General features: G+C 47.4%; 1 protein-coding gene across 3 annotated transcripts in view; it reads right to left on the bottom strand.

The window, feature by feature from the left end:
- Positions 1 to 9,285, bottom strand: part of DLG4 (discs large MAGUK scaffold protein 4) — a 110,171-nt gene extending 100,886 nt beyond the window's left edge. For all 3 annotated transcript variants that reach the window (XM_060684725.2, XM_060684724.2, XM_060684722.2), the window contains exon 1: positions 9,108 to 9,285. In XM_060684725.2, coding sequence (XP_060540708.1) covers positions 9,108 to 9,137 — 30 coding nt within the window. In that variant the 5' untranslated portion in view covers positions 9,138 to 9,285. The remainder of the gene's footprint in view (positions 1 to 9,107) is intronic.
- Between the last annotated feature and the right edge of the window lie 13,496 nt (positions 9,286 to 22,781).

Here is a 22,781-nt window from a genome sequence, read left to right on the forward strand (position 1 = left end):
ATTCAACTCCTTAAAAGATAACGTAAAATAAATAAATAACAAAATAAGTAATAAAAGTAAACTCAGTTCAATTCAATTCATTAAAAAATAACGTAAAATAAATAAATAACAAAATAAATAATAAAAGTAAACTCAATTCAATTCAATTCATTAAAAAATAACGTAAAATAAATAAATAACAAAATAAATAATAAAAGTAAACTCAATTCAATTCAATCCATTAAAAAATAATGTAAAATAAATAAATAACAAAACAAATAATAAAAGTAAACTCAATTCAATCCATTAAAAAATAATGTAAAATAAATAAATAACAAAATAAGTAATAAAAGTAAACTCAATTCAATTCATTAAAAAATAACGTAAAATAAATAAATAACAAAATAAATAATAAAAGTAAACTCACTTCAATTCAATTCATCGAAAAATAATATCAAATAAATCAATAATCAAACCAAATCAATCATAAAACTAAGCTGCATTCAATTCAATGCAATTCATTCAAAACATAATAAAAACTGCCTCAGTTTCCCCCTTTTACCTCCTGGATGTGAAGAGGGTCTATTCTAAACCTCGCCGGATCCCCAGAACCCTCCGTTGCAATCCTAAAAACGAAGCACCCGACCGACCCCAGGTGGACGCGGAAGTTAGAAGCACCAGGTTGAAACTTGGTGAGGCCCCGAGTTCGAGTCCTGCCCTAAGCACCGGAAAGGACTTAGGGCTCGTTCCTTTTATCTCAGCAGACCGAAAAGGCCGGAGCAAACCAAGAAACGTGGCCAAGGAAACCACGCAAATTTATCCAAACCCACCCAACCCCCAGCACACCCAACAACAATCGCACAACTCCTACAACAACTAACAACATCTGACGGCGAAGCCATCAACCTCCTAACCAAGAAAGGCGGAGCACAGAAAGTAGATCCCGGGAGTCCTTGACTTATCACCGTTCGTTTAGTGACCGTTCGAAGTTACGACGGCACTGAAAAAAAGGGACTCACGACCGTTTTTCGGACTTACGACCGTTGTGGCATCCCTGGGGCCACGGGAACAAAATTGGCAACTGTCTCACACTTATGATGGTCGCATGTCCCGGGGTGTGTGTATGTGTGTGTGTGTCACGCGATCCCCTTTCGCGACCTTCCAACCAGCAAAGTCGACGGGGTGGGTGGGTGGGAGCCGGATTCACTGAACGTCCGTGTTGCTCATTGACGCTTCGCTTAACGACGGTTGGGCAGGAAAGCTCATCAAACGGGGGCCAAAGGAAGTCCAACGGGGAAGGCAGATTCGCTTAACGCCCGCGCGACCAGCTTAACAACGGCGGCGGGGGTGGGGGGTGGGGAAAGGTCCCTGAAATTCCCGGGCTCAGTTGTGGTCGTAAGTCGAGGATGTACCAGGAGGAGTACTGGGGGGTTTTTTGCACCCTAAAAATCCAGGGAGGGGGTGTATGTTATGCACCGTTGACCCTGCCCATATGCCAGGGCCCCCCGTCCATCTTCTCCCACCCCCCACCCATGCCTGGAAAAAGCCCCCTCCCCGTCCTCTCCCCAACTTCCCTCCGTGTCTCCCACCCACTCCATCAATTGCATTGCATTTTACCTGCTTTCCAGCCCACTCCAAGCTGCTACTCGGTGTAGCTAACTCTCTGCCCCCCAACCAGCCATGTGTGGGTCCCAACTGGTTCTCCGGCTGCTTGCCCACCTTCCGGGTGGGGGCGGTCAAAGGTCAACCCCGGTGATGTCACCGGCCCCTCCGAAGACCCCCCCTCCCCTCCCCTTCGCCCAGCCACCCCTGTTCTGCTCTTCCGTTCTTCTTGCAGGCACATAATCCTAGACACACACACACACCACCACCGGTGACTCACAGCCGGGACAGATTATCAATGGCAGGAGCCACGCGGTGTGTAACACAAACGCACACACCACACGGTGTCACCGGCAAATGTCCCTCCTCCTGTCTTTTTTTTTTTCCTTTCTTTTTTTTTTTTGCATTTTTTTTTCCTTTTCGGATGCTCTCGCTAAAGAACACGGCGTGTCTCACAAGATGTCTGTGAATACGGGGAAGGGGGTGGGTTGGGGGGGTGGAGAAAGAGGGAGGGGGAAAGGGGGAAAAAAAGAGAAAGCGGCAGGAAGACGGGTCTTATTTGCAGCCTTTTAATTCATTCATTCATTTTTTTAAAAAAAAATTAAGAGTTACGATAAGAGGCGTTCCTCGGGTTCTTTGGAGGAGGGTTATTCTGTGTGGTCCCCTTTCCCTTAGTCGCGGAACTCGGGTGTCTTTAAACAAGGAGGCAGGCCACCAAATTAAATAACTCAAGATACGACTCCCTCGCTGGAGTCATGCTAGACACGAACCCCGTAATCAGGGTTTTCCCCATCCTTAGCAACTGAAAGGTGGATGGACTACAACGCCCAGAATCCTCCAGCCAGGGGGTGCCCGATTGGGACACACGGTCCTTCAGAAGGAGGTCTATTATTCCTCCATCGAGAAATTGCCCCTCAAAGCTTGTGGGGGTCCTTGGCGCTCTCTGAGCTGGGTTATTTTCTTGCAAACGTTTCGGGACCCAACTAGGGAACGTCATCAAGGTTAGAAGGGAGGGGAGGTTGCACTTCTAGCCTTGATTAGGTTACCTAGTTGGGTCATGAGACGTCGGCAAGAAAACAAGCAAGCTCAGAGAGCACGAAGGAGCCCACAGTCCTCCTTCTCCTCTTCCTCTTCCTCCTCCTCCTCCTCCTCTCCACAAACCGCACTCCCTTCTAGCACTGATACGGTTACCTAGTTGGGTCACAAAACGTCTGCAAGAAACTAACCAAGCTCAGAGAGCACCAAAGACCCCTCAGTCCTCCTTCTCCTCTTCCTCTTCTTCTTCTTCTTCCTCCTCCTCCTCTCCACAAACCCCATCCCCTTTTAGCACTGATGATGTTACTTAGTAGGGTCACAAAACGTCTTCCAGAAAACAACCCAGCTCAGAGAGCACCAAGGACCCCGCAGTCCTCCGTCTCCTCTTCCTCCTCCTCCTCCTCCCTTCTAGCACTGATAACATTCCCTACTTGGGTCACGAAAGAAGCCCAAGCTCAGAGACACCCCCCCCTCCGAGGATCCCCACCACTCAACCCTGAGCTGCCAATATTCTCTTCCTTCTTCGGTACAAGTGAACGCCTGCTGGATTTGGAAATCTCCTTCTTCTTCTTCCACACTTTGCAAAGGGCTGCATTTTTCCACAAACGGGCTCGTCCGTCCATCCGTCCGTCTGTCCGTCCATCCGTCACGTCTGTCTATCTGCCTCCCATTCACAAGTCCTGCTTTGCACATCAGGCCGGCCACATGAGCCTCCCCTCCCCCACAGAAGCTCACATGTTCAACTTTACAAGAAACTTTGCAAATGTGAGTTTTTTGGGGGGGTGTCGGGTTCATTCCAAGACATTTCAGAAAGCCAGCTAAACTTGTTCACACGTGTATCACACACACACAAAAACACCGGCAGTCCGCGGAAGAAGACCAGAAGGAGCTGAAGGCTGAGAAGAAGCGGGACAACTGTTGGGGGGCACGGAGAGACCCCCATCTGGGTCCCCTTCCTTTTGCAAAGATGACCCAAACTGACTTTTTCCCCCCTCCCATCTCTCCGATCCTAAAAATCTTATTATTCTTTTTTTTGCACCTCTCCCACTGAGCATTTATCTTTGTCTAGAAGCTTTCAAGCTGCTATTTTCACAGGCCAGAAGGCATCATAAAACGCCACCCCAATTGCTAAAAAAAAAATAAAATAAAAATATCAACATTTTAAAAAAAAACAAAAACCGAACGCCTCCAGAAAGCCCCAGATCAACCCGGGACAGGTAGAGAAGGGGAAGAAAGAAAGAAAAAAAACACTCCAATTGTGCCGTTAACCTTTTTTCAGCCCAAACCAAGTTGGGAATCTATTTGGTCCCTTTGGAAAGTTGCTTTTCTCAGCTTTTATTCTGGCTTAGAAAACCGCCTTCATTCATTTCGCTCGATCCGTTAAACGGCTGCATTGATATAAACGGCCTCGAAGCTCCGTTACTTTTCATCTTGGCTTAATCTCGGTTTTTTTTTCCCCCTCGGGTGGCTTGAGCGTGTTTTGTGGTCCCGGAAAAGGGATGGATTTGTGAATTCAGGGGACTTAAAGGGGGAAGAATCTGGCCTGGGTGAAAAGGGGAACAACTGAGCCACCGTGGCCGCCCTTCCCTTGAGCCAACTTCCCGTCCTCTCTTTAGCTGGACCCGGTCATGTCAGAAGGGATGTTTTGGCCAAGTTTAAGCCATGGCTTTAGGGACGCCGAAGTCTCGCCGGGGCCAAGAATGGACAGAATGACAGAGTCCATTGGTGCTCTCTGAGGTTGCTAGCACTGGTGATGGAACCTAGTTGGGTCTGTAAGGAAACCACCAAGCTTAGAGAGCACCAAGAGTCTTTTTTTTCTCCTCCTCCTCCTCCTCTTCTTCTTCTCCGCAAACCCAACACCCTTCTAGCATTGATGATACTCCCTAGTTGGGTAATGAAATGTCTGCAAGAAAATCACCAAGCTCAGAGAGCATCAAGGACCCCAGAATCCTCCTCCTCCTTCTCCTCCTCTTCTCCGCAAACCCAACACCCTTCTAGCATTGATGATACTCCCTAGTTGGGTAATGAAATGTCTGCAAGAAAATCACCAAGCTCAGAGAGCATCAAGGACCCCAGAATCCTCCTCCTCCTCCTCCTCCTCCTCCTCCTCCTCCTCCTCCTCCTCCTCCTCCTCCTCCTCCTCCTCCTCCTCTTCTCCGCAAACCCAACACCCTTCTAGCATTGATGATACTCCCTAGTTGGGTAATGAAATGTCTGCAAGAAAATCACCAAGCTCAGAGAGCATCAAGGACCCCAGAATCCTCCTTCTCCTTCTCCTCCTCCTCCTCCTCTTCTCCGCAAACCCAACACCCTTCTAGCATTGATGATACTCCCTAGTTGGGCCATGAAACGTCTGCCAGAAGCCACCAAGGACCCTTCGTTTCAACCCTGAGCTACAAATATTCTCCTTTACGGACAGAATAATACTCAGTTCCATGATCTGGCTGTAAGACAGGAAGGGAAGGCTCTCTCACTTTGAAAGTACCCCCAGGGGTCTCTTCCCCAGAATCCTTGACCAGCATAAAATGTAGAGGCTCTCAGAAGAAGATCCGGGAACAGCCGATATGGATTAGCCTCAGGAAGGAAATAGCAAGCCATCCATCATTCTTTGCACATCCATTATTAATAGGAGGTGGGCACTTAATAGAAACCCACCCACCCACCCACCCCCTCTGAAATTGTCCTTCCAAAGGGCTTCCTGGCAAGCATAAGAGGGGCTCAAATTGTCCTCCAAAGCACCTGAGGGCAGGACAAGAAGCCATGGATGGAAGCTCATCAAAGAGAGAAGATTCCCCCTGGAACGAAGGAGGGATTTCTGGAAGTGAGAACAAATAACCAGTGGAACAGCTTGCCACCAGAAGTTGTGGGTGTTCCTTCACTGGAGGCTTTTTAAGAAGAGCTGGACAGCCATTTGTCTAAAATGGTACCAGATCTCCTGTTTGAGCAGGAGGTTGGACTAGAAGACCTCCAAAGTCCCTTCCAATTTTTCCAATTTATTATCTATCTATCTATCTATCTATCTATCTATCTATCTATCTATCTATCTTCTTTCTTTCTATCATCTATCATCTACCATCTCTTTCTCTCTCATCCATCCATTCATTCATGATATCTATCATCCATCCATCCATCCATCCAATCTGTCTGTCTGTCTCTGCCTATCTATCTGCCTATTTGTCCATCTACCTACCTACCTACCTATCTTTCTTTCTTTCTTTCTCTTTCTTTCTTTCTTTCTTTCTTTCTTTCTTTTTCTTTCTTTCTTTCTTTCTTTCTATCATTTATAATCTACCATCTCTTTCTCTCTCATCCATCCATCCATCCATTCATGATATCTATCATCCATCCATCCATCCATCCATCATATCTGTCTGTCTGTCTCTGCCTATCTATCTGTCTATTTCTCTGTCTACCTCCCTCCCTCCCTCCCTCCCTCCCTCCCTACCCATCCATCCATCTATCTATCTATCTATCTATCTATCTATCTATCTATCTATCTATCTATCTATCTATCCATCCATCCATCCATCTACCTACCTACCTACCTACCTATCTCTATCTATACCTCTCTCTCTCTCTCTCTCTCTCTCTATCTATCTATCTATCTATCTATCTATCTATCTATCTATCATCTTTAGATTTTCAAGAAAAAAATGGACAACCATTTTTGGGGGGATGGTGTAAGGATGCATGCCTTGGCCCACCCTGGGGGGTTGGACTAGAAGACCTTCAGGGTCCCTTCCGGTCCTCCTTGGGTTCTATAAGTCCCCAAATTGTTTTCCTCTTCTTCTTCTTCCCTCCTGCCCATGCTCTGCTCTTCCCAGCACAGGGTCTCCGAAGGCTGCCAACCAGCTGCTTCCCCTCCCACCTTAAAACGGTGGGCCCTTCCCAGGGACACCCCCCATCCCCCTTTAACCAATACAGGCCCCTCTTCACTCAGCCCTTCTGTTTTTTTTCCCCTTCTGCCAGTTCCTGATTTCAGAGCTGACCTCCAGCAACCTCTCCCCCACCCACCCAAAATTCAGGTCCTTCGGTCCCGCTCCCTATAAGGCCCTTTCTGGCCTTCGTACCCACCCCGGATACCCCCAGCCCCTGCGTAAAATCCTCTCCTGCTGAGATTTGCACCCAGGCAGTTTCCTTTCCCGGCAAACCTCCCTCCAAAGGAGAATCATCCCACCTTATTTTCTCCTCCTGGCCATTGGCCATCAGACCTTCCCAACCCCTCCCAGATCACCCCCCCTCTCCCCCCCCAGCACACCCAGAGTCTTGGGGTGAGGGGAGGGGAGGAGGGAGAGAAAAGGACAGAGCACTGCAGCTCCCGAGATGGGAGAAGGATCCACCGACAGACACAGTAACCAAAAAGGTTGTATTTCACCCACACAGAAAAAAAAAGGGGGGGGGGGAAATAAGCATTCAGGCTCGGTCCTGAGCCGTGATATTTAGCGCAGGCACACACACCGCGAGTGTGTGTGTGAGTGTGTGTGTGTCGGGCAGAACGAATTGGCTCCTTCTGCTGCTATTTCTGGAACTCTTTCTCTCCTCCCCCCCCACCCCGATCTCCCCCCTCCTCTCTTCCTCCACCAACCCAGTCTCTATGATTTGCTCCTAAAAGTCCTTTACTTAAGGATGCCAGAAAAGCCAAGTTTTGGTCGATGAAGTCGCTTTGCGGACCCCCACCTGTTCAGGGACTCTTTCCTCCCCCCACCCTTCCCCGCCCCTCCCCTCATTCCCTGTCTCCCCCCACCCACCCACCTCCACCTCCGGCTCTTCTTTTATAATCAGGCATTCACCCCACCCTTGATTAATCAGGATTGAATCATGGTTTAGGGAAGGCTGCAGACTCGCTCTGCGCCGATCCGGGCCTTGGGAGATGGATGGGAAAAGGGGAAAGCAAAGCTCAGCATCCCAGGTTGCCCCCTCCTCCTCCTCCTCCTCCTCCTCCTCCTCCTCCTCCTCCTCCTCCTCAATTCCTAGATTGCTGCATTGTTAAGCTACTCTTTGGAAAGCTGGTGAGGGGATCAACCGGAGCTAGGTGGGAGGAAGGAGGCCAGAGAACAGAGGATGTCTCCTGGCTGCTTCAGGCCTTCTAAGGATCGCCTTCTCTTCCTTTCCATCACTACCACCGTCTCTTCTTCCCCCTTTCTGGGCAAGCTCCCCCGCCCCTTCCTTCTCCCAGCCCCCCCACCCCACCTCACGCCTCGACACACCTGTCACCTCCCTCAAGTCACACACCTGTAGAAGAGCTACTTCCTAAAGCACCAAGAAGAGGCAGCTGCCAATCAGCGTCCGGTCCAGTCCCTGCCGAAGCACCAGGCCCCGAGTGAGGCCTGGGCATTCCGCATATCTCTGACCACCTCCCACTCCCAGCTCTCCAGCCTCACCTGCCCACCCCCAGCAGCCCCGTGTAGATCAGGGGGAAGGAGAAGTGATGGGAGGGGGGGTCAGAGAAGGCTTCAGGCCTCTGGGGGGATCCAATGCCCGCCATTCAGACGACCCTCCTGGTCCCTCCTTCCCCCGTCGGATCTCTGGCAAGTTTCCCCCCAAGACGGGCAGAATCCAGAAAACCCGACGGTCCCAAGGCTGCTCCCGAAAGACCGCCATCCAGGATCCCCCCCCTCAATTACACACCACCGCAGCCAACACCCCCGAGTCCTCTTCCTTGCTCAGCCACTCCGCGCTATGCAACAGGGGGAGGAAAAAAAAAAACGCGTGTGTGGCGGGTGGGGGGGGGGGAAGGTGGTATTTGAAATAAATGTCAACCCCCTCACCTCCGCGCTGCAGGGGGGGGAAAGAGCCCCCTCCCTCATTTGTAAGGAATGGCACGGAGTCGGTTAAGGATGCGGGATGGAGGGGGAGACCCTTTCCGGAGCGCTCTTAGGAGGCAGGCAAGGCGGGAGTGGGGGGGGGGAGTAGGGGGGTTTCCCGAACCCTTCCCCAGCGGCTGGTCCACAGAGCTGCAGCCCCCCCACCACCACCACACTCAATTCCAGCCCCTCGCCCCCTCCCCTCCTTCCCCGCCCGCCTTTAGCGCTGTCATGGCCCCAGCCCAGCTGCGAGACCGCGGGGACAGCGGAGGGTTTCAGCACCAAGGCCAGCTCCGCGTTCCCACGCTGCCTCCCGGGCCCCCTCCCCATCTGAGCCCCCCTCCCCAGCCGTCTCAACACCCCCCCCCCACCCCAAGTGCCTGATCCCACGCAGCCTCAGCTCCATGGAAACCGTGCCGTGAGAGCGAGCGAGCGAGCGAGAGAGAGAGCTGGCTTCCCACTCCGCATCTTCCACCGCCGCCCCCATCCTCGGCCGACCACCCAGGCGCCCCCCACCCCCTGGCCGGGCAGCCCGTCCCGTGCCCTCTTGCCCCTCTTCGGCCTCTGCCCCTTCTCCTCCGTCCCTCGCCCTCCCCACCCCCAAGTCACACACACACACACACAGACAGACCGGGAAGCCCCCTCCTCCACCCAAAGTGGGGAGGGGGTCTCTCCGAGGGTCCTTACCTTGGTGGTGACTATGCACAAGCAATCCATTTGATCCCGGACCCAAGCAGCAGTAGCTAGGCGGAGGAGATCTGTAGCACATCAGACACGCCGGGGCTCAGGGTTACCACTCGCCCCCCACCCCCCCTTGACAATGGTCCTTGGCTTCCTTGCGGTGAGGGGCACCCGGGGGGACAAGGGTGGGGGGGGGCTCCTGAAGGGCTCCAAGGCGGGCGTGTGCGTGTCGGTGGCGGGGAGGGGAGGAGAGGAGATTTTGGGGGGGGGGAGGGCGTCGGGCGGGCGGGCTGGGTGTGTAAATGTGCGAGAAGCGAAAGGCAGCGCGTGTGTAGCGAAAGGGAAGAGACGAGAGGAAGAGGAAAGGCGGGCGGGCGGGCGGGGAGGGGAGGGGGAGCGAGCTGGCTTGCGGTGAGTGGGTTGGGGGGGAAGTGACAGAATGTGGAAAGGAAGGGGAGGGCGCGAGGGCCGGCTTGGGGGGGGGAGGAGGAGGAGGAGGAGAAGGTGGTTGCTCCCCAAATTAAGCCCCCTCCCCCGAGGGCGGGCAGGAAAGGGAGGGAGATGGAGGGAGGGTAGGTACGGAGGAGGAGGAGGAGGAGGAAGAGAGGGAAGGACAAGGCAGACCCCCCTCCCCGGGCTCCAGCGCCCCTCCGGAGAAGGGCAGAGGGAAGAGGGGAAGGCAAGCGCGGGGGACCCACCAAGCACAGGAGGCAGAGAAAGGGGGGGGGGGTTTAACCTCTGGAGTGCCGGAAGGGAGGTGGGTGTTGGCAGAGGTGGTAGACGCGTCACCGGGAGTTAACTCTGCAGGTGCTGGAAGCATGCCGGGTGGATGGGGAGGGGGCAAGGCAGCAGGCGAGGGCAGAGTTTGGGCATCGAAGGAGACCAGACTGTCTGGCAGGGGATTAAGGGGGCCGGAATCCAAGATATGGGGTGGTGGGGTCCTGAGTTCCCAGCCTCCTTCCCCCCCCTCCCAAATGCAGCCACTGATTCTACCATAAATGCAGCCAAAACTACCCATGGGCAAGAACGCAGAATGGGGCAGGGCAGGGACTTTAGAGGCCATCTAGTCCAACCCCCTGCTCAAGGCAGGAGATGACCTTCCCCCTTCCTGGCCAAATGGTTGGCAAACCTCAACCCATAACTAGCAGGGAAGCCAGCCCAACCTGGTAGATTTCTCGTGGGGGAGTGGGGGAAGATGGAGGATTTGGGGTGGGGGTTCCCCCAGAACAGCCCCACCCGAGCGTCATCAAAGCCCCCTTAATCCAGCTCTCACCCTATTTCTCTCCCCGCCCCATGGAAATAAAGCACCTCTTTTCTGGTGCACCCAGAAACCATCCTGCCACCCGACCCCCACCCCAAACAAAAACCCAGAAGAAGAAAAAAAATGGGGTGGGGGATTTCACAGCCAAGAGGATGGCAGGGAGGGCAAAGATTGGCCCCTTGTGGAAAAAGTCTTTGCAAAAATCCACCTTAGATTTCCCACCCACCCACCCCCCGAACTTTTTCCCTGGCTGTCTGGGGCTGGGGGGGGGGCAAGGATGGGGTTGGGAAAAAGGAAGGGTGGGCAGGAAAACCTGCATGGGGGTGGAAATATATGGTAAGGGGGAAGAAGAGGAGGTAGGAAGGGAAGTGATCCGATTTGCTAGAAGAAGCAGGAGGGGGGGGAGAAATTCCCAAGGTGGTCTTTTGCAGGGTCAGACTACAACTCCCATCATGCACAGACAGAGTCACCAAAGGCCTGAGCAGCCTGAATCTGGTGGGCAGATTCGGCTCCAATTTTTTGTGGAAGAAATGAGAAAAAAGATTCTTAAAAACTAGCTGAGTTTTTCCCATCGGGCTTCAGAGCCAATCAGAAGAAAACCTGCAGCCCATCCTTCCTTGCAGGGAGGTTGTTTTCCTGTGCCTTCCCCGTTGCCCCCCCTCCCAAGGTAGACTGCCGCTGAAGCAGGAGGCTCACCGCACACCACTCCCAGGGCCTTGACCAAACCAGTTGGAGAACACCTCCCCGTAGTACGAAAAATTGTGAGATCGGTAGCTTTCGCCCTCTGTCTTCCCGTCCCTTTTCCGCTCGTCCCCAGAAGGGTTGGACTACAAAGCCCATGCTTCCGCAGCCGGTGCTAGGAGTCCACACCAAGGGATGGCAGCTACCTAACCGGGTGGCTGCCATCCATTTTCCAAGCGCTCCCAATATTTCCACAAGTATGATCTTTCCTGCAACACCCCTCCAGTTAATCTGCGGAACTCATTGCCACAGGATGTCATGGCAGCCCTTTGATCGGAGAAGGAGGCCATAGCCACCCTGATCTGCGTTTTGGGGTAGTGCAACCTCGGGGCGAGATTGATGGTGACCGAGCCAAATGTGAGCTTCCTTTCTGGTCATTATGCCACGATGGTGAAATCGGAACTCGGGACCCTCTTTCCTTGCCTTGGGTCAGGAACTTCCATGGATTCTAAACTCCCCAGCCAAGGATCTCCTGCCTCCCTCCCCCTCCACGCCCCTCTGCACGTGGGCCCCGTGTCCTGCGACTCCGGTTCTGGTCCCTTCGGGAAAAACCCAGAAGTTAATTAAGTGGAATTTGACTTAATTAAAGCAAAGATGCCCTCAACGGTCCTCGGCTTCCTTCCTGCCTGACCCAGTTAGATCTTTTCTCTGGACGATTCTTCCTCTTTCATCTTCTTCCTCTCTTTTCTTCTTTACTCTCTCTCTCTCTCTCTCTCTCTCTCTCATTTTCTCTCACTTTATATCTCTATCATCTGTCTATCCATCTATCATCTATCGTCTCTCTATCTCTAGCTAGCTTGCTAGCTACCTATCATCTATCATTTTCTCTCTCTCTCTCCCTCTCTCTATCATCTATCCATCTACAGTACCATATATCTATCTATCTATATCTATCTACCTATCTACCTACATACCTATCATCATCATCTATCTATCTATCTATCTATCTATCTATCTATCTATCTATCTCTATCTATCCATCCATCCATCCATCCATCCATCCATCCATCCATATATATCTATATCTACCTACCCATCTACTTACCTGCCTATTGGTATATCATCTATCTAACTACCTACCTATCATCTATTTATCTATCTTCTATCATCTATCTTCTACCTCGCTCTCTCTCATTTTCTCTCATTTTCTCTATCATCTGTCTATCCATTTATCATATATCGTCTATCTAGCTAGCTACCTATCATCTATCATTTTTTCTCTCTATCATCTATCCATCTACAGTATAATCTATCTATCTATCTATCTATCTATCTATCTATCTATCATCTATCTATCATTCTCTCTTTCTCTCTCTCCATCTATCATCTACCATCCATCCATCTACCTTTCTCTCTCTTTCCCTACTTACCTACCTACCTACCTACCTACCTACCTACCTACCTACCTACCTACCGGTATATCTATCTATCTAATATCTATCTAGATAATGATGATAGGTAGGTAGGTAGGTAGATAGATAGATGATAGATAGATAGATAGATAGATAGATAGATAGATAGATAGATGATATATAATCATCTATCTATTTACCTATCTACCTACCTATCATCATTATCTATCTATCTATCTATCTATCTATCTATCTATCTATCATCTATCTATCTATCTATCTATCTATCTATCTATCTATCTATCCATCCATCCATCCATCCATCCATCCATCCATCCATCCATCCATCCATATATCTATACCTACCTACCTACCTACCGGTATATCATCTATCTATCTATCTTCTATCATCTATCTTCTACCTCTCTCTCATTTCCTATTATTTTATCTATCATCTGTCTATCCATTTATCATATATCGCCTATCTATCTATCTACCTATCATCTATCATTTATCATCTATCATTTTTCTCTCTCTCCCTCTCTCTATCATCTATCCATCTACAGTATCATCTATCTATCTATCTATCTATCTATCTATCTATCTATCTATCTATCATTCTCTCTCTCTCTCTCCATCTATCATCTATCATCCATCCATCTACCTTTCTCTCTCTCTTTCCCTACTTCTGCAGGCCTGAAACCTTCACACCTTCTCCAGGCTTCTGTTACTAAGACAGGCGGTTGTGATGTGAACCATGCCTGATTGTACAACTTTTTGGGCACAGCTGTTAAATAAATCGCACAATTCTTAATTGACTCTGGCTTCTTCTTCGTGGACTTGGCTGGTCAGAAGTTCGCAAAAGAGGATCGTGTGACTTCGGGGACACGGCGACCGTCACAAATAGGAGTCCGTTGCCAAGCGTCTGAATTTTGATCACATGACTACAGCGTGTTACAATGGTCGTTAAGTGTGAAAAAAGGGTCCTAAAAAAGTCACTTTTTTTCAGTGCCGTTATAACTTTAAACGGTCTTAAAGCAAGGACTACTACCTGCATGGTGTATGAACCCAACCAGGTTTTGATTCATTCCACCTGTTGTAAGTCACTGGATGTGAGGTGGGCTGCAAATACATTTCATAAACAAACCACGATTAAACAAACCACGGTTTAACCCAATGGGTGAAGCCAACACTTTCAAATATACTTGTATTCGTGCCAAGCATTTCTCACCTCAAGCAGCGTCTTCCGTACACACACAGGGGTCGGGAGGGGAAATAGATTGGCACGGGAGGGGGGGTGTCTCAGTCCGTACCCCCTTAATATATTTATCCATTCCCCTACCCCCCAAATACAGGGGGCAGCATCACTGCAAAAAAACCAACCTTACTTTAATGTTTAATGTTTAGTCTCCAATGTTGAGAATGGGCTTTCCCTCCGTAGACCAAAGGAAGATTTGGGGGGATGGGGGTTCAACCAGTGCTGAACCCCAAAGTGAACCAGGGCGAAGCTTGGGGTGGGGGAATTGGGGGGGGGCACCCCAAAGGTAAATGAAACCCATCCTTACCTTTGGCAGAGACCTCTCGGAGACGGTGACTTCATAAAACTCCTGGATATCTACATCAAAGAAACCCAAAGAAATCTTTTTAGAGAAATTTGGCCCAACCTGCCTTCTCAAAATGGATGAATCTCGGGGGGGCAAAAGGGGGAGAGTTGGCACGGCCTTGTGTGCTGCAGAGGCTTGAAGGCACCTCTGACGGGGCAGGGGAGGTCAAAAGAGTCAAGTTGGCGGCCACAGAGGCACAAACCGACCTTTGACCCCCCTCACGCATGGCTTGTCTCGAACTTCACGATCTGCAAGTGGACAGAGGCCACACCTGGCATGGGTGCCAGCCTCCAGAGATGGCAGGGATAGCTCTGGCCTCTTCTGGCTTTCTCAGCCAGGATCTCTTGGTGGTCTCTCAACCATTACGATTCCAAGTTCTGCTGAGATCTGGCTGCGTTTTCCCAGGTTTTTCTATTATTTTGTAACTGGGATCTCTTGGTGGTCTCTCAACCATTTCTACCCAAGTTCCTCTGAGATCTGGCCACGTTTTCCCAGGTCTTTTAGCTACGCTGTGACTGAGATCTCCTAGTGGTCCCTCAACCATTTCTACCCTGAACTTCTCCGAGCCCAGCCAAACCTTTCCACTACATCTTTGCCCGTCTCCTCTGCATACATGAAACCTCTTAAGTTGGCCATCATAGTTACTCGTTTTCTAGGTTTAGAGAATGCCTCGAATCCAAAACACTCCTTAATATCTTTATTTGGCTTGCTGAAATACAATGTATAGCAGTGTTTCTCAACCTTGGCAACTTAAAGATGGGTGGACTTCAACTCCCAGAATTCCCCAGTCAGCATGGCAGATGTTTAAATGGGTGGACTTCAACTCCCAGAATTCCCCAGCCAGCATGGCAGATGTTTAAATGGGTGGACTTCAACTCCCAGAATTCCCCAGCCAGCATGGCAGATGTTTAAATGGATGGACTTCAATTCCCAGAATTCCCCAGCCAGCATGGCAGACCTTTAAATGGGTGGACTTCAACTCCCAGAATTCCCCAGCCAGCATGGCAGATGTTTAAATGGATGGACTTCAATTCCCAGAATTCCCCAGCCAATATGGCAGACCTTTAAATGGGTGGACTTCAACTCCCAGAATTCCATGCTGCCTGGGGATTTCTGGGAGTTGAAGTCCACGTTATCTTAAAGCTGAAGAAACACCGCTGCACCGTATGAACACAGCCAGCCAATCTTCCACGTTCCTGGTTCTTGTAGCCATTCCTTAACCGAGATTCCTGGCCAACCCTGATGCTGCTGTCCAGCAAACCAGGATTACGTGGACATATTTGAGCTGCCGCTACTCCTCCGCCTGTAGAAGGCGTTCTCTAGCAACTCTGCTAAATATAAGCCAAATCTTTCGAAAGTCTGGAAAATTACAGACTTTGGCGAGCCTTAGCTCAAAATAAACAGAGATTGTCGGATCTAAAAATATATCCGAACAAGCCTTGGTCTGCAAACCTGGTTTGTGGATGAGGGAGGGGGCTACGAAGACCCCGGACACATCCCCGGGACTAACATCCGGCTCTGTTTGTCCCAAGGAAAAACCAACCTGGGTGTGAAAATCATGTTCCCTATGAGAAATAATTTTATTTATGAATTTATTTCTGTATATATGATGTATTTATGTAATTATGCAATTATGCATTTATGTATAGGAAATCCTCAGCTTATGACCGCAACTGAGCGCAAAATTCCTGTCGCTAAGCGAGACAGTCATTAAGTGAGATTTGCAGCTTTCCTGCCTGCCACGGTTGTTAAGTCAATCGCTGCCGTTGTTAAGCGAGTCACACGGTTGTTAAGTGAGCCCGGCTTCCCCGTGGACTTGGCTTGCGGCAGAACGTCACAAAGGGGGATTGCGTGACCGCAACGGTCATAAGTGTGAAAAAGAGTCATAAATCACCTCTTTCTGTGCCGTTGTAACTCCGAACGGTCACTAAATGGACAGTCGTAAGTCAAGGACGACCTGTCTTTCTTTATTATCTTACTTCCTTATGTTATTAGATTTATTTTCGTCCATTTCGCCCCCTCCCCAGTCTTGATCAGCTCATGGGAACCAATGCTTGTTCGGACAAGCCAGGATTAAGGCAAGGGGGGTTGGACTAGAAGACCTCTGAGGTCCCCTCTGCCTCTAGAATTCTAGGACTTTTGACCAAGGTCTTGAGAATGTGACCTGTGCATTTCCCTCACCTGCCAGCAGGTGGTAGCATCGGACTAATCCCAGCTAAGGAAGAAAAACTGGAATGGGAGACCTTGGGAAGGTCTGGTGCTGAGTGCGAAAGACGGCATTGGAGAAAAATATCCCAATAGAACAGCAAACCACGGCCAAAAAACCCCACAAAATACAAAAAAAAACCCTTGCAGGGAGCAGCTGCCTTTCCTGGCCCTTCAAAACAAGTTCGACAGTTCGCAGAAGCCAAAGTGGCTTGTAGTGGATGGGAGACCAACAGGTGATCCTAAACATTCATTTTTGTTTATTGTTTCCCCCCTCCTTCGCATAGCTTTGTTTTGGTTCTTCGCCGGCGCCGTACCTACCCAAAAGGGCCTGGAAGAGTTCGCTCTGGAAGATCCCCAGCAGCCTCTCCATCTTGGGCTGGGAATCCGGGTTCAACGCTGGTTGCTTCAGGAGCTGCAAAATGGTCGCCGCGTCTGGATCGGAGAACGAAAAAGAGAAGGCCGCTACTACTTAGGGATGAAAGAGGGAACCCCCTGCCCCTTGGAAAACAGACAGCCTTGAAGGGAGTCCTCGACGTACGGGCCGTTCGTTGAGGGACATGTGCAGCAGCATGGAAAATAGCGGCTTACCATTGGTCCTCGCACTTACGACGGTGTGCAGCATCCCTGTGGGTGGCAATTTGGATGCTTAAGCAACCGGGTAGGGTATTTATGACGATTGCAGCATCCTGTGGGGCCGAAGGGGGGGGGGAGGTTTTCCCATGATCGCCATTTGCAAATTTTTCCTGCTGGCTTCGATGGGAAAACGGGCAGGAGGTCGTAAGTCTGGATCACAGGATGTTCTATGATGTCCGGGGATGGTATAAGGCCTCCTGCCTTGGGTCAGGGAGGGTTGGACTAGAAGACCTCTAAGGTCCCTTCCTTCCAGCCTATGAGTCTATGTCTCGTTTATCAACCTCGGCCACAACGGTCTTAACACTGGGTGTGGTTGTGAGATGCCTCACTTAATGACCGCCCGGCTGAACCGTCGATCTTCCAGTGTCCATTGTGGCCGTACGTTGAGGACTACCTGCAATTGAAAGGCTGGCTTAGCACAGAAAGACGGAGCAGGTGAGGAAGAAACTCAAGATGGACTCGCCTTGATTGTCCTCGGTATGAGCGGACGGAGAAAAACCAACTGTCTTTGGTTCTGTTACTAAACCTTGTTAAAATACGGTTTTGATTGTTCTTAACAAGGTCTGTTTTTCTCCACGCTTGGCTGGACAACTGCTAAATGGTCAGCCCGAGGCTACCACTGATCGATTGATCGATCAATCAATCAATCAATCAAGAATAGAGCTGAAAGGGATCTTGGAGTCCAGCCCCCTGATCAAGCAGGAGACTCTACACAATTTGAGACAAGTGGCTGTCCAGTCTCTTCTTTAAAACCTCGAGTGTTGGAGCATTCACAAGTTCTGGTGGCAGGCTGTTCCACTGGTGAATTGTCCTCACTGTTAGGAAGTTTCTCCTTAATTCCAGGTTGCTTCTCTCCTTACTTAGTTTCCATTCATTTTTTTAAAATTTATTTATCCTGCCCTCTAGTCCTATGGAAAATAAGTTTATTTTCTTATTTTTTTTATTTCTAGGCTCCGGTTTTTGAAAACAAGAAAATAAACAAAAGCTCCAGATCGGCTTCTGGGTCAAATCAAGGGAGGATTTGACCCTTTCAAAAGCCTTCTTGGGATTGATTTGTCCATTAGGGGCCTTCTGGGAACAAATACTGGGGACCCCCACTCTTATAAACTGAGATTCGCAGCCCCGCCCCTCTGTTTTCCTCCCGGCCCTAACTGGATTTGCACCACATCGCTGGTCCCTTGGAAAGGGGGTTGAAACCCATAGGAAGAGCCCACCGAAACTGAGAAAATTTTATATTTCTGCTTTGGGGTGAGTTTTTTTCTGGTGATGCTGGAAGGCACAAATCAAAACATCAAAGTATCAATATCAAAATAATATCAAAATATCAATATCAAAATAATATCAAAATATCAATATCAAAATAATATCAAAATACCAAAATCAAAACATCATTAAAATATCAACAAATCATTGTAGAAATCAGAGAATCAAAAAAAAGTCAAAAAAAAAAATCAAAATCTCCTTCAAATTCAAAATCAAAAATTAAACCAATCCAAAAAAAGAAAGAAAGAAAGAAAGAAAATGAAAATCCAGAATCAGAATTTTTTTTTTCCCCACACAGTGCTGGTCAACGAGGGGAGTTTGCAGCTGGCGTTTCGTCTAGAATAGAATAGAATAACAGAGTCGGAAGGGACCTTGGAGGTCTTCTAGTCCAACCCCCTGCTGAATAGAATAGAATAGAATAGAATAGAATAGAATAGAATAGAATAGAATAGAATACTGGTAGAAAATACGGAATGGAATGGAATGGAATGGAATGGAATAGAATAGAATAGAATAGAATAGAATAGAATAGAATAGAATAGAATAGAATAGAATAGAATAGAATAGAATACTGGTAGAAAATACGGAATGGAATGGAATGGAATGGAATGGAATGGAATGGAATAGAATAGAATAGAATAGAATGGAATGGAATGGAATGGAATGGAATGGAATGGAATGGAATAAAATAGAATAGAATAGAATAGAATAGAATACTGGTAGAAAATACGGAATGGAATGGAATGGAATGGAATAGAATAGAATAGAATAGAATAGAATAGAATAGAATAGAATAGAATAGAATAGAATAGAATAGAATAGAATAGAATACTGGTAGAAAATACGGAATAGAATAAGAATGGAATGGAATGGAATAGAATAGAATAGAATAGAATAGAATAGAATGGAATGGAATGGAATAGAATAGAATAGAATAGAATAGAATAGAATAGAATAGAATAACAGAGTCGGAAGGGACCTTGGAGGTCTTCTAGTCCAACCCCCTGCTTAATCAGGAAACCCTCCATCAGGGGTCTCCAACCTTGGCAGACTTGTGGACTTCAACTCCCAGAATCCCCCAGCAAGGAATTCTGGGAGTTGAAGTCCACAAGTCTTAAAGTTGCCAAGGTTGGAGACCCCTGCCCTACACCACTAAGTTCTGGGGGATCACATCATGGGGGTCAGGAAGATCTGGTTCCCCATAGCTATGAATATGGGAGAGGGCACTGCCTCATACCCACCCACCCCAAGTCCCAGGCAGTGGGTCAGGCCAACCTTGCCTGCTGGGAAGAGGAAGGGTCTGGGGTCTTCACCAAGGCATGTGATGCCACCGGAGGAGGTCTGAAAAGTTATTACCTTCAGTTTCATTTCGTCTTAACCTTCATTCATGGTTTAAAAAAACCCCTCAACATTGCACCTGCCGGCTGTATGTTTTGACACACGCACATACACAAACACAACAGATGCCTCTCACACACGCCTGACCAGGTGGCTCAGTGGCTAAGACGCCAAGCTTGTCACTCAGAAAGGTGGGCGGTTTGAATCCTTAGTTCAGGGGGTTGGACTAGATGACCTCTTCCAACTCTAGTTACTGTTCCTGTCCCACTGGGCTGACTCGAGATCCAAGTGGTGCTTATCGGTCGAAAAACCCAAGTTTGGAGTTATTTTTTTAAAAATAGAAATTAAAAATAGGCTTTAATATCAAAATAATAATAGACGCAGAAATTACGTTTAGCTGTAAGCTTATAATGGGGATGGGGGCTCCCCTCTGGCCCCCCCACCAGCATGGGAAACGTGGCTGCCACCCTCCTCAACCACAATTCCTTGCCAGCCATCAAGATGATAAGAAGGCAACCGTGCCCAAAAAGGCAAGAGAAGCCCCCCACCCTTAAATGGGGAGCCCCCTGTTTCACCTTGCAGGGAGAAAGACCCCCTATAAACCACCTCTGGAAGGGGGGGGCAGCCAGGTTCTGGACCCCTCCTGGAGTTGGGTGTCCCCAATGCCCCAGGAGCTCTGGAGAATTGGGGGTTTTCAGCTCCAGAAGGGAATGGTCTCCCCCCCAATCTTTAAGGGACACCCCCCCCCCAAATCTCCCCAGCGGAGATAAAAAAAACACATCTAGCGCAGGAGGAAACGTCAAACCGACATACCTTGTCTTTTTACGGGCATCTTGCAAAGGCGGTTAGCGAGCATGTTAATCTCTTAATCTCCCCCCCTCCCAACAGATTAAAAGATTTGTAGGGCAGAGGTTTACGCCGCACCCCAAAAGCATTCTGGGGCTTGTAGGAAGGGAAGCTCCCTTCCCAGGCACCCCCATTTCCAAGGGCCGAGGATAAAGTTTCATCCAAGTTTTGGAAGTTTTATTTATTGATTTTTAAATGCTTTTAATAAAGTTCTCTTTGGAGGAGGCTGAATTGGGAAGGTTGTCCATCATCAGGAGCAAAATAATAATAATAATAATAATAATAATAATAATAATAATAATAATAATAATAATAATAATAATAATAATAATAATAATAAAAAAATAAAATAAAAAAGTTCGACTAGTGATTTGTGATACGAAATCCAGCATGGTTCTTGTTTGCTGTGTATATTGTCATTTTTGTGTAAAATAATAATAATAATAATAATAATATTCAGGAATGGTTGTTTGGTTCTGGAAATCTCACTTTCTCCCTATTATTTTACAATTTCATTTATCATCTGTAAATTGTTTGTTTTTTTTTAAAGATTTCCGCTTTTGCAATTCAGGGGTTGAAAGGAGGTTTTGGTATGGTCTAGATTTGATAAAGCTACAAACTGAATTAATTTTTATACCAATACCTAGGAATATTATACAGTAGGTAGTCCTCAACTGACATTCGTTTAGTGACCGTTCGGAGTTACGACAACACTGAAGAGTGAAACGATGACCGTTTTTCACACTTATGACCGTTTTTCACACTTATGACTGTTTTTCACACTTATGACTGTTTTTCACACTTATGACCATTGTGGCATCCCCATGGTCATGTGATCAAAATTTGGATGCTTCGCAAGGGACTCATATTTATGACGGTCGCAGTGCCCCCGGGGGGTGGGGGGGGTCACGTGATTCCCTTTTGCGACTTTCGGACAAAGTCAGATTCACTTAACAACCATGTTACTAACTCAGCAACTGCAGTGATTCACTTAACAACTGTGGCAAGAAAGGTCGTAAAACGGGGCAAAACTCACTTGTCTCGTCTAGCAACGGAAATGTTGGGGGGGTCAATTGTGGTCATAAAGTCGAGGACTCTCTATATATCCATTTCACCTTTTTTGTGAAAGGTATTTAAGATTTTAAATGAGCAATATTTCCCTTTTATTCATATTTAGTTTAGGTTTTTTTTTCCCTTTTCAACCATTTGCCTTTTTTTTCCCCTGATGGCTGGGTAATTTTTTGCACTGGCTATTAAAAATGAACTTTTAAAAAGGAAAATGAAAAATAATGAACTACGCGGATATCTGTTGTTGTTTTTTTTTTAAAAAAAGGTACGAACTAGTACTTGTTCTCTATCACATTTTTAAATTCGGTTCTTGCAGTAGATCATATTTCTAGCTGACCGAGAGGATTGGAAGTTATAATGATTAATGATAGGAATAGATGACTCGGGTGTATCTTCAAGATATTCGCAGCACCATTTGAACATAATCAAATGTTATTAATCAAATAATATTATTAGAGTAATATTAACAAATATTATCATCAGTCAATTGAAAAAGGCAACCTGACTTGGAACAAGCATTGACAGAATCGCCGTCAATCAATTGCAAAAGTCAATTTTATTTGGAAAAATGTTGACAAAAATCACCATCAGTCAATTGCAAAAGGTAACTTGACTTGGAAAAACACTGACAAAAATTCCTGTCAGTCAATTGCAAAAGACAGCTTGACTTGGAAAGGACATTGATAAAAAATCACCATCAATCAATTGCAAATTGTTTTACTTGGAAAAACATTGACAAAAATCACTGCCAGTCAATTGCAAAAGACAGTTTGACTTGGAAAGGACATTGATAAAAAATCACCATCAATCAATTGCAAAAGTCAATTTTACTTGTAAAAACATTGACAAAAATCACTGTCAGTCAATTGCAAAGACAGTTTGACTTGGAAAGGACATTGATAAAAAAATCACCATCAATCAATTGCAAAAGTCAATTTTACTTGTAAAAACATTGACAAAAATCACTGTCAGTCAATTGCAAAAGTCAATTTTACTTGGAAAGGACATTGATAAAAAATCACCATCAGTCAATTGCAAAAGTCAATTTTACTTGGAAAAACATTGACAAAAATCACTGCCAGTCAATTGCAAAAGTCAATTTTACTTGGAAAGGACATTGATAAAAAAATCACCATCAATCAATTGCAAATTGTTTTACTTGGAAAAACATTGACAAAAATCACTGCCAGTCAATTGCAAAAGACAGTTTGACTTGGAAAGGACATTGATAAAAAATCACCATCAGTCAATTGCAAAAGTCAATTTTACTTGTAAAAACATTGACAAAAATCACTGTCAGTCAATTGCAAAAGTCAATTTTACTTGTAAAAACATTGACAAAAATCACTGCCAGTCAATTGCAAAA

The sequence above is a fragment of the Pantherophis guttatus genome, chromosome 4, assembly GCF_059756535.1.
Source record: "Pantherophis guttatus breed Tessera chromosome 4, ASM5975653v1, whole genome shotgun sequence".
In the NCBI taxonomy this organism is placed as follows: domain Eukaryota; kingdom Metazoa; phylum Chordata; class Lepidosauria; order Squamata; family Colubridae; genus Pantherophis; species Pantherophis guttatus.